Below are 12492 nucleotides of genomic sequence, written 5' to 3' on the forward strand. Positions count from 1 at the left end.
AACAAATCCATGGGTTGGTTTTTTTAAAAGAAAACAGGGGTGCCAATCACCAGTTTCTTAAGCCATGTAGATATGTCCCTTCCAATGAATCACTATTTTTTAGCATGCGCACTTCTGAAAAATAAAATCTTGTGACAGTTTAAAAAGAAGTCTCTTTTCTTAAAATACAATAATGTCCAATGTAATACATAATGAGTTTTCACGACGTCACTATTTAGATGAAAATCTAGGCTGTTTTCTTCCATGAAGTACAAGTTTGACTATTCATTCACTCATAATATAGTTAATGATCAACAAATGCTTCCAATGAACATTTGAAAGGAAAATCTGGGGCCTGCCACTTCCTTATATAAGGCATATACTGCTTGGAGATGGGATAATGATCCTGAAATCATATCCCTGTAATAATATACTTTGTGACAGTAGTACTATATAGGGAGCCCAACAATTTTAAAGTACAGGAAAAGGTATGGAAATACAGCACCAGAAAGCATGCTAAGCTCTTTCATTCAAAATTACTCCTGCGGACAGGCAAGCACATTGCACTTGTTACGCTTAGGTCGTACAGGGTTTTAAATCAGTACTTGGTTGGGATGGCTCACCCTGTAAACATTTCCCCAAATGTAGCATAGCCCCACCTTAGATCCAATTTTAAATAGTAAAAAAATAGAGCATTAAGAATACTGTGCAGATGCAATGGAGGGAAGGCTATTTTTCCATTGCACCATTAAAATATCATATTTACATTTTAGTATTTCCAGTGTGTTCATTTTCTTCTGCACTGTATTAGTGTGTTTACAACCCTATCTGGAAATGCAGCATTTACAAGGCACTACAACAGAAACATAGGAGGGGCCACACAATACTTCCCCCCCCCCTTCCCTTCCCTAATTCTGCATAAGGCTAGTGCACGTTAAGGCCGAGTTTACTGCTCTGAATATGAGTAGGTAGATGAGCAAACGGCCAGAGACCCATGAGCTGAGAATATGCATATACATTTATACCCATCTTAAGCCTCATCCCTTCTGACTTACCCTATAATAACCAGCTCTGGCTCCGGTTGTTGCTCACGTTGCTGAGGGTTGGAAGCCGCAGACAAATGGCAGGGGCAACGTACCCCGCTAACAAAGCGCATGAAAAAGCACAGCCAGAGAAGGCTCTCTGTCCCTCCCTCCTCACAAGCTCTGCTCGCTCCCTTTCACAAAAACACAGTGTCGTTTCATTTCAGCACATTGTCCTCCATCTCCCTCTAGGAAGTGTGTGTGTGTGTGTGTGTGTGTGTGTGTGTGTGTGTAAGAGGGGAGGAGAAAGAAGGGAGGTCTTGCAGTACTAAGCTGCTCCCAGAGGCTGTTCCAGCTTTGCTTCTGTCTCATGCTCTGTTCCTAGTGCTTTTCAAAGGGCTGCGCTTCCCAGATATAAACACATCTTGTGGAGAACAGCATTCCAAAACAGCTGCATTGAAGGGGAAGGGGGAGTGCAATAATGTACAGATAAGCAAAATCTACCAGTTACGTTTTTGCTACAGTGTCTGCAATCTGAAAAGGTGTGTCTGACTTGCACAATAATGTACTTCTGTCACAGTGTTGATTCACAATGCATTTGTCTGATGCTGAGAGGACATGGATATCATCTACTACTGTCTAGCTGGAATCATATCCTGAGTCTGTCAGCAGGCCGCTTGAGTAAACAAAGGCAGCAAAACGTTATTTAGAATTATACCGTTATTTAGCATTATGCCATTTCTCCTGGTGTTCATTCCTTTCTGATCATCCAAAATATTGTGACAACATCTGGACCATGGCATGCATGAGACAGAGAGAGAGAGAAGGGGAAGGCGGGTTGGAGATTCATGATGCATCTTCCTGCAGCCCTTTCACTGGAACAGAGGGGAAGGGTTTATAAAGTCCTATGTCTGAAATGCCAGATTTCCACCCGAACAGTCATACACATCAGAAAATACAGAAGTGGGGAGATTTGGTTCTTTTCAAAATTGTGCAGTTCATACATATTTCCATTCCTTGCAGGTAGGAGAGAGGTAGGGCAGGTAGATGTTACAGCTTAGATGCACATCACTGGGGCCTAAAATGGGCATTTGCCTGCGATCAAAACATGTATAATTAGTACATTCATGTACAGTATTCCCTAACCATAGTCTAAAAATGTTAATGTACATACCCTATTTTGAACGTACAGTGGTACCTCTGGTTATGTACTTAATTCGTTCCAGAGGTCCGTTCTTAATCTGAAACTGTTCTTAACCTGAAGCACCACTTTAGCTAATGGGGCCTCCCACTGCTGCCACACAATTTCTGTTCTCATCCTGAAGCAAAGTTCTTAATCCGAGGTACTATTTCTGGGTTAGCAGAATCTGTAACCTGAAGCGTATGTAACCTGAAGCATATGTAACCCGAAGTATTATATGTAACCTGAAGTATTATCACAAATCCACAGAAATGTTGTGGACAACCTCAATGAAATTTAGGCCACAATTTAGGAACCTCTGTACTAGGGCAACAGCTATTTGATGCACTTTAAATGCACAGTCCTCAAGTTCTGTTATGCTCTTGAATCCCTCCCACAACATACTGACAGTCTGGAGGCACCATATGCAGAGTTTGCTTGCAACTGACGGAATTATATAACGGTACTATTTTGACAAATGTGGAAGATCACAGTGGGAAACTGGGGAACCTTATTCTAGGCTACTCTAAGGGCAAATGATAGCATTATCAAAAAGAAAGTTCTAGATGTGTAAAAGAATGCTACCTCTACAGGGGCCCATGTACGGTAGTTGGTGATGTGTGGGTCATGTGAATATACTCAAAACTTTTCCTCTGACTTTTATTTGCCACATGAAAGGAAAAACACATCTACATTTTTGATTGGCAAAATGGCACAGTGGAGAAAAGAGTAAATACTTCACCCCTCTGCTGCTACACCAAAGAAACTCGCAGTCTTACCACCACCACCACCCGCCACTGCATTTACCGGTAAATTTATTCATTTTTGAAAGGAGCTATAATCCGTGCACTGCTCTGGTTTCACCAGAAGTGGCTTAGTCATGCTGGCCACATGACCCAGACAAACATGTGGACAAACGTCGGCTGCCTCGGCCAGTAAAGCGAGATGAGCTGGACTTAACTGTCAGGGGTCCTTTACCTTTTTATAATCACAGCACTTCAACATCATGCATTGTTTACCCCATTCCATTAGTTTCACGATAGAACAAATGTTAGCAGAACATCCAAGTGGTACTATCACCCCTGAAGAATTAGGTCCAATCTTACCTCTTTTATTAGAATGAAATAGAGAATGTTACTTGATGCCCCAAAGCTAGAAACAATTTTTTTAAAATTTTACTTGGCTTGCCTGGTGGTACTTAAGCCCATTTCATGAGGCGTGATGCTGGTATATTTTCCATTTCTTCTGCAGAGGACAGTTTAACTCTACTGCAGAGTTTGTTCAGCCTACTTGTGTCCATGTGTTGCATCCTTGTGCCATTCCTTCCCCACAGCCCTGCGATCCAGGAGGTATTCCATTAACCACTGTTTCCCAGTACATCTGAACCAAGAAATGGAATGTTACCAAGTTTGTAACAAGCCATGAACAAACTTCAGACTGGTTAAAGATCTTGGCTAGCTCCAAGCAAAGTATGCAGGTTGAGCTACAAAAGGGAAACTACAGTTAAACTATACTTAAACTAAACTATAAATGCCTGACATATGCACATCCAAACCATGCCATCATGCCTTGAAAATACGTTTTGTTTTCGGCAGTCATGATGAGTTTACACATCACCACTAGATGTCGCCATTAATTAGATTGTTTATACTATAGTAATTCTAGTTTTCTTCTCTTGTCCTGTCTAATTGAAATGAGCAGACATTGTCTCTTATTTGTTAGCCTTTCATATATTATGGGCAATTTAGACATTCAAGCAATCTGTCGAATAAGAAACCTATAGAGAGGGTTCCTGTCACATTTCTTTCTTGTCTCTCTTCCTAGGGTAATATCTCTTCCCACTCCCACTCCCACCCCCACACCCAAGATGCAGTCATGCAATTACACCTTTATATTACACAATTCCAGATGCCTTTGTACTTAAACAAAACCAACCAACACATACTATATACTTATAGTATTCATTCTTAATTCATTCTATAGATTTTAATCCAGTTACGCTACTACAATCAAATTCAAGTTCATCAGATAAATATCATACATTTAAAAAAATTAATCATAAGCCACTAAATCAAATCCAGAATTCATAAAGAATATAAATATTCATTAATTATGTAGATAGATTCCTTCAGGTCAAAACAAGTCATTCAAGTATTTGTGGCATTGATGTTTTAATTTTTACTTCCAACATGTTGCTTCAATCAGTTCTATGACTAGGTTCATCTAACTCATTACCATGCAAATAAATCAGTCATTAAAATATATTTTTAAGTTCTTGTAGCTACTTCCCCAATTAAAATAAAACCCAGCAGTAGAATCAAGTACTCAAGCATCCGAATTCATCTATCTCAAACTTTTATTAATTAGCACATCCATCAGAACTTGTGTGCAATCCAACCCCTCATCACTGACTTAATGGAGTAGAAGGACCAGCATACCATTCTAGGTGGTGGTGGGAAGCCTTCTTCCCATTTACTCCATTTCTTCTGTTGCTGCCTTCAGAGTTCCTCAGCATTTGTTGTTGTTGTTTAGTCATTTAGTCGTGTCCGACTCTTCGTGACCCCAAGGACCAGAGCACGCCAGGCACTCCTGTCTTCCACTGCCTCCCGCAGTGGAAGTTTGGAGTTTGGTCAAACTCATGTTAGTAGCTTCGAGAACACTGTCAAACCATCTTGTCCTGTCGTCCCCTTCTTCTTGTGCCCTCAATCTTTCCCAACATCAGGGCATTAATTAGCAGCAAAGCAGAAGCTTGTGTGTTACTCACATCTGTTCCCCATTCCCCCCTCAGCTGAGATGCTAAATTATGCTACTGCAATGTGGATGGGTTCAAAGCATTACCCCAAGATAATCATAGTTCTCCCAAAGCCACCACTTTGGATTCCAACAGAAATCAAACATACACTTTCTCTGTCTTTCCAGCTTGCAGTTCTTCCAGCTTTTGGCTCACATAACAGGCCTTGTCCTCCATCTGAGTTGATGGAGGGGCAGCCTCACCCAGATCCACTTCCTTTGTTCCTCCCTAATGGCCCATCACTCAGGTGATCACCTCAACAGGAAGCTAGCCTGGCTTATATTTTAACACTTGCAGGTTCCAAGGGTTAGCAAGGTCTCTACATACAGCCTACTTTCCAGCACCTCAAACTCATAACAAAAGTTAATTATGATTAGCTATACTTCAGTTCTGGCAGCAGCATATGTATTAAGAAAGAATAGTGTCAATGGGGAAAAATGACTGCAATGTATTTTGTATATAAATAATTTATATGTCAAGAAAAATGCAATCAGCTTAATTAACTGTCACAAAAAGGAGACTAATTAGTGTCTTGGTAGAGGTGTTTTATTTCTTTGGGATCAGATAGGAAGCATTTACTATAACAAGATCAAGTGTCCCTGAAACAGAAGGGATGGAAGGTTGAATAAAAATCTTGGAAATGGTCCATGTGCCTCTAAGAATGGTAAGAATACAATCTTATAACAAGGCACAAGCTGCAGATAGCAATAATCTCTCCATCATATTACTGGTTATATTATATAAGACCTGGTAAACATCGGTCCCTCCATTATGTGAAGTAAGGTAGGCTGGAATTAGAAGCAGGATCCTTTTGCTATAGTGCCATTTGAATAAAATCTAACTGATGTAACTGGTTAAAAATGTACCACCCTCACTTTTTCTTCATTATTTTAAAATTGCATTTGAGAGTTCTATTTCCTTGATGTGATATTGTCTTCTCCCCAAACATGACTTTTTAGCTATGTGATTCAAAGCAATGCCCTCTTAAGCACTTGTAAATTTTGGTCAGAGTAACAAGTTTTATATGCTTGGCTTGGCTACTGAAAATATTTATCATGGTCTTGTTTTATGAAATATGTGCTTTCCCTTGGAAGAAGTTTATTGGAAATGTATTAGTAAGGATGTTGTTTGCTGATGATCTTTCTAAAACTGTTTATTTATGGTCCAACTATGTCACTTTACATCTAATGTAGAGATGTAGGGATTCTGGAGCTACTTTAAGAGAAAAGGCAAGGAGGAAGTTATTACCAGCAGTTCTAAAGAGTATCTCCCATACTGTTAATCCATACTGGAATGCTGACGCTGCTGTTATGTTTTGTTTTGTTTTATTAATGCCAGAAATCAGGTCAGAAAAAAGACAGAAAAATTGCTGGGATACAATGAGTTGGCATCAATATCATCTGGATGCTCTGTGAAACTTGAATGAACAAATTTTGTCTATTCCAGGCTAATTGCCTAATATAGAAGCAGCTGATATGATGCTCATCCTCATAAGAACCTTGAAGTACAATTAAAGTGGTTGCTAGACATGAGACATGGAAGGTGCCTAAAGAAGCCAGGGTGGCTATCTAAAGAACTTTTAACTGAGTTAAGATTAAAAAAGGATGTGTACAAAAAATGGAAAAGGGGGGAAACCACCAAAGAGGAATTCAAACAAATAGCCAGCACGTGTAGACACAAAGTCAGAAAAGCTAAAGCACAGAATGAACTCAGGCTTGCTAGAGAGGTTAAAAGCAACAAAAAAGGCTTTTATGGGTATGTTTGTAGCAAAAGGAAGAACAAAGAAACAGTGGGGTCACTCAGAGGAGAAGATGGTGAAATGCAAACAGGGGACACAGAAAGGGCTGAACTCCTCAATGCCTTCTTTGCCTCAGTCTTCTCCGATAAAGAAAACAATGCCCGACCTGAAGAATTTGGAGCAAATGATTCAGCAAAGGAAACACAGCCCAGAATAACCAAGGAGATAGTACAAGAATACTTGGCTAGTTTAGATGTATTCAAGTCTCCAGGGCCAGATGAACTGCATCCAAGAGTATTAAAAGAACTGGCAGATGTGATCTCAGAACCACTGGCAGTCATCTTTGAGAATTCCTGGAGAACAGGCGAAGTCCCGGCAGACTGGAGGAGGGCAAATGTTGTCCCTATTTTCAAAAAGGGGAAAAGAGAGGACCCAAATAATTACCGCCCAGTCAGTCTGACATCAATACCAGGGAAGATTCTGGAGCAGATCATTAAGCAAACAGTCTGTGAGCACCTAGAAAGGAATGCTGTGATCACCAATAGTCAGCATGGATTTCTGAAAAATAAGTCATGTCAGACTAACCTGATCTCATTTTTTGACAGAATTACAAGCCTGGTAGATGAAGGGAACACAGTGGATGTAGCCTACCTTGATTTCAGCAAGGCATTTGACAAGGTGCCCCATGATATTCTTGTAAAGAAGCTGGTAAAATGCGGTCTTGACTATGCTACCACTCAGTGGATTTGTAACTGGCTGACTGACCGAACCCAAAGGGTGTTCATCAAGGGTTCCTCTTCATCCTGGAGAAGAGTGACTAGTGGGGTGCCACCGGGTTCTGTCTTGGGCCCGGACTTATTCAACATCTTTATCAACGACTTGGATGATGGACTCAAGGGCATCCTGATCAAATTTGCAGATGACACCAAACTGGGAGGGGTGGCTAACACCCCAGAGGACAGGATCACACTTCAAAACGACCTTGACAGATCAGAGAACTGGGCCAAAACAAACAAGATGAATTTTAACAGGGAGAAATGTAAAGTATTGCACTTGGGCAAAAAAAAATGAGAGGCACAAATACAAGATGGGTGATACCTGGCTTGAGAGCAGTACATGTGAAAAGGATCTAGGAGTCTTGGTTGACCACAAACTTGACATGAGCCAACAGTGTGACGCGGCAGCTAAAAAAGCCAATGCAATTCTGGGCTGCATCAATAGGAGTATAGCATCTACATCAAGGGAAGTAATAGTGCCACTGTTTTCTGCTCTGGTCAGACCTCACCTGGAGTACTGTGTCCAGTTCTGGGCACCACAGTTCAAGAAGGACACTGACAAACTGGAACGTGTCCAGAGGAGGGCAACCAAAATGGTCAAAGGCCTGGAAACGATGCCTTATGAGGAACGGCTAAGGGAGCTGGGCATGTTTAGCCTGGAGAAGAGGAGGTTAAGGGGTGATATGATAGCCATGTTCAAATATATAAAAGGATGTCACATAAAGGAGGGAGAAAGGTTGTTTTCTGCTGCTCCAGAGAAGCGGACACGGAGCAATGGATCCAAACTACAAGAAAGAAGATTCCACCTAAACATTAGGAAGAACTTCCTGACAGTAAGAGCTGTTCGACAGTGGAATTTGCTGCCAAGGAGTGTGGTGGAGTCTCCTTCTTTGGAGGTCTTTAAGCAGAGGCTTGACAACCATATGTCAGGAGTGCTCTGATGGTGTTTCCTGCTTGGCAGGGGGTTGGACTCGATGGCCCTTGTGGTCTCTTCCAACTCTATGATTCTATGAGACTTCAACAGAGGAGTCTGATGCATCTGCTACTCACTCTTGTAATAATGCAGATATAATGAAAGGCCTTGCTGAGTTTTCTCAAGTGGATTTATTATTCAGTTTCCAATGAATTCCAAGCTGCCCTTGCAAAATAGCACAGGTACATCTCACCACCACTTCCTCCTCCTCTATAATCATTAATAAAAGAAGAATACATTTTAAATCTTCTTGCTGCTGTCAAGAGGATGTGGTTTTTGCCTATATTTTGGAAGCAATATTTTGGAATATTGTGTTGTTTTTGTTTCTGAACAAAAGGTTTCATTCAGTGCTAGCCCCCCTCAGAGTAGAAATAATAGTAGAAATAATAATAATAATAATAATAATAATAATAATAAATTATACCCCGCCCATCTAGATGTATTGATGTTAATGGACATGCATAACATAGGTTTCAATATACTCTGACTATAACTTAGTTGAATTACAACCCAGTGCTCATTACTAAGCTATGCTTGAGTCTTAGCGACCAGACTCCAGAAATGCATCAATGAGTTGCCCTTTCCTCTCTCTGGCAACTACCCTTGGCTCTGACCAGCACAAAGATTCTGAGTTCTTTGTGGCCTTGGGATGTAGGAGAGATGTTTGCCATGTCGTCTTCAACAGCCAGGGGAAGAACGGAATTACCCCTCCTCCCTCTTATCTGTAATTCACAGAGAACTTGGGGAAGGGTGTTTTTCTGTTATCACTGGGTCTTTTTGGAAGACAGAATCTTACCTCGCTGACATCTGCAAAAGCTCAGCATAAGGAGAGAAATCACACACCCTTCAGGAGGACTGGGTCGATGGCAACCACAAACAAGGGCTGGCAATGAATAAACCATGCCAAAATCTGTGAATCCCTGTTAGCAACCAAATCAACAAGGCAGAGCTGTTTTGTTCATTACCAGGGAGCATTTACAATTGAAAGCAGAAAAGCTGTGCAAAACATGTCTGTTGAATAGAGGAACGAAACCTCAGGAGTAACATTACCGGAAAAAATGCATGCACACAAGCACATTGTAATCACATCAGCTATTCCCATGATGCTCACAACATTTGCTTGCAACTGACTTTCACTCATCAAAACCAAACTTGCTGCATGTCTAGTGGTCTTTGTTTTAATTTTTTTTACTTTATATTCCACTTTCCTATAAACACTTAATACTGAATACAGTACTCCATAACTTTTGTCAGCAGTGTTTCCCGTGCTTTTTTACAAGGCCTTCCATGCATATGACGAAACTGTGAATTTGTTCACCAATAAGGTCATCCATATTGGAAACTTGTACATATTGGATAGCAGCAGTCTGTGATCAACCTATAAATCTGGCAAACATGAAGTTATATTTTCCCCTGCATCAGGCACCTGCATCTAATGGCCTAGTTCACAAGTGCATGCAGATCCCTTGATGATGGCTGACTGTCTGAACTGGCTCCACTCTGAAACACTAAATCTGAGGTGACACAAGATGGAAATTTTACCTATGGCATTTGACCTGTGCAGGGTCATTTATACATACAAGTCATCACTTGATGCTTTGAGATTTCAGATGATGCATGTGCAAGCATGAACTGGCCCAATGCCTCCAATAGCTATTTAGAATTAATTCACATAATGGCTTTCGCACGTATTTTCAAACTAGGTTAAATACTTCTGCATCTTGAACTAACCTACGGTGAGTGGGCAAGCAAATGGGTTCATGCGCCAAGATCACCTGCATACATTAACATCAGCAATTAGAATTTTGCATTTGGCCAATGACACACCAAGAATCAATCTGGGCATATGGCAAACACATTTCCACAAGTAATTGAAAAAAATCGAATTCAAATGAAACTAACTGGCAATATACTCTCAAAACTTTCATGTGAATTTATGGTTAATTACAATATATCTTAAATTTGAACTGAAGTGCCTGTTGACAAGCTGCATTATTTTTTCAGCTTCAGTAAATTGCAAAAGGCCTTTCCAGTTGTTTTCTTAACCAGAAAACCCAAGCCCTGCATGCGGACTTCTCATCGGCGACTCTTGGCTGCAGTAAGGCCTGGGTGCTGACCAGATGGACATTTGGCCTGATCCAGCCATGCGTCTCTTATGTTCTCATGAGGCAATGCATTCCACACATGGCTGAATAACAATTGAAATAAATAGCATATTCTGGAGTCTAGGTAAACTTGAATTGGAACTCAGGGTAAGGAGGCTGCAATGATCAATATTTTATTAGGGTGTTTCTTCTAAAAGCTTAAGTGGAAATGTCTAATTAAAAAAATGCTAATGTGAAGGTATAGCCTTTCCTCTTCTAAGAGGCATATCTTATTCCCTCTTATGTATCTTTTTCTTTTCTAAAAGGCAGACAATGCAGGTTCACCACATACCTTCCTAATATGAATAAAATATTTGGTTTGCTATTAAACATATGCAAAGAAACTCAGCATCAAGAGAAGCATGTCTGGAGATGTTAAATACACCTTAGCAAACGTCTGGTAAAACATGTATAGTTGTCATCAGGAGACCCAACTTTTAATGTTAATTAGTGTTGTAGCTGTTAACACTTGCTAGATATATTTATAGATTATATAAATCTGCAAAGATATATTTCCAGGGATCCGAGTGGAGGGCATTTGCCGCACGGCATGGTTGAGGCTCATCTGGAGAGCCCATCGTACTCCTGCATGGCCAGGGGATGGGATGGCTACCTGACACCCCCTCTCTGGCCACAATGGACCTTTCAGGTATGGGCAGGCAGCACCCACAATGCCAATTGGGAGCAAGGGCATGAGAGCTGTGCTCAGCCTGCCCCTGGCCTATTTAAGGGAGCGGCCAAGGTGCAGGCTGCCCTCTTGGTTGACTGTTGAAGGATTTTCTTATTCATCCACCCACCCAGTCTGTTAGGGGCCCGCCCAGTGGAGGAGTGGGTGAGTTGCATATGGACCTTGTTATGGTTTACTCAGATGCCTTATTTGCAGCCAGGGAGAAATTCTCTCCTGCAAGCAAATTGACTGGCTTGCAGGTTTTCACCTACCTCATAGCAACTGTCACAACTTTAAAGGATAAATAGCCTGTTAGAGGGGTCCTGGAGGGGCGGCTGTCTGGGAATCCGCAGGGAGACCAATGGGCCAATACCCCTCTCCCAATGGTGGCCTATGCAGGTTTGTGACACCTAATCCATGTTGGGGGTGACTCCTCATGGGGCTCCTAAGCTGCCTGATGCTGGATACATGCCCAATGCCTTAGCCAAACCTACTATTTCCCATAATCAATAAAGTTGCGGCCTAATTGAACCCAATATCAGTCTCCTGTGTCCATACATTTAAGCCTCCTTTGCACCAGCCACTAGGGCTGGGTGATATCTGGTTTTCAGCATCATGATGTATATCAACAGCTAAACATAGTGATATACTGATATATCACGAGGTCTGAAATAAGGATAGAGCTATGTAGCAGCATTGGCTGGCTTCACAGTTTCCCCTGCATTGTGATTTTTACTGGTGCCTGCTCTTGTGATTCATTGCCCGTTGCAGGAGGCAGGGGAGAGCTGAGCCGGCGAGTTAACAGGGGCTGCAGGAATCGAGAGGAGCACTGGCTGGCTTCACGATTTTTCACACATTGTGATTTTTGCATAGCACACACACAAACATATCATAATTTGTGATATATCTCCAGGTCAAAAAAACTGAAACCAAATCTTTTTTGGACTATATATTGATATATTGCCCAGCCCTATCAGCCACAGTCATCATGCACCTTTGGTGACAATGGGTGCCTCCAAATTCATATGAGGAACATAATACCGCAATAACCATCTTGTTAGATCAGAGCAAAGGGCCCACCTAGACACACCTTCTGTTTCTGACACTGGCCTGTCATAGGCTCCTATGAAGCTCTGTAATGGAACATGAAGGCAACAAGTTTCTCCCATTTGCTCCATGACATGTCAATCAGAAGTCACAGTGCCTCGGGAGAGTGATAGCT

The 12492-nt window shown here is 41.4% G+C and overlaps 1 protein-coding gene across 3 annotated transcripts in view; it reads right to left on the reverse strand.

Moving 5' to 3' along the window:
* Window positions 1-12492, reverse strand: part of FAM149A (family with sequence similarity 149 member A) — a 37498-nt gene that overhangs the window by 22835 nt on the left and 2171 nt on the right. The window contains exon 1 of one of the 3 annotated variants that reach the window (XM_081020510.1): window positions 1035-1578. The exons of the other annotated variants lie outside the window; for them this stretch is intronic. Coding sequence (XP_080876636.1) covers window positions 1035-1135 — 101 coding nt within the window. The 5' untranslated portion in view covers window positions 1136-1578. Of the gene's footprint in view, window positions 1-1034; window positions 1579-12492 lie in introns of those variants that run through there. 3 annotated transcript variants of the gene reach the window in all.

This window comes from Podarcis pityusensis (genome assembly GCF_964106645.2).
Source record: "Podarcis pityusensis genome assembly, chromosome: 9".
Taxonomy (NCBI): Eukaryota; Metazoa; Chordata; class Lepidosauria; order Squamata; family Lacertidae; genus Podarcis; species Podarcis pityusensis.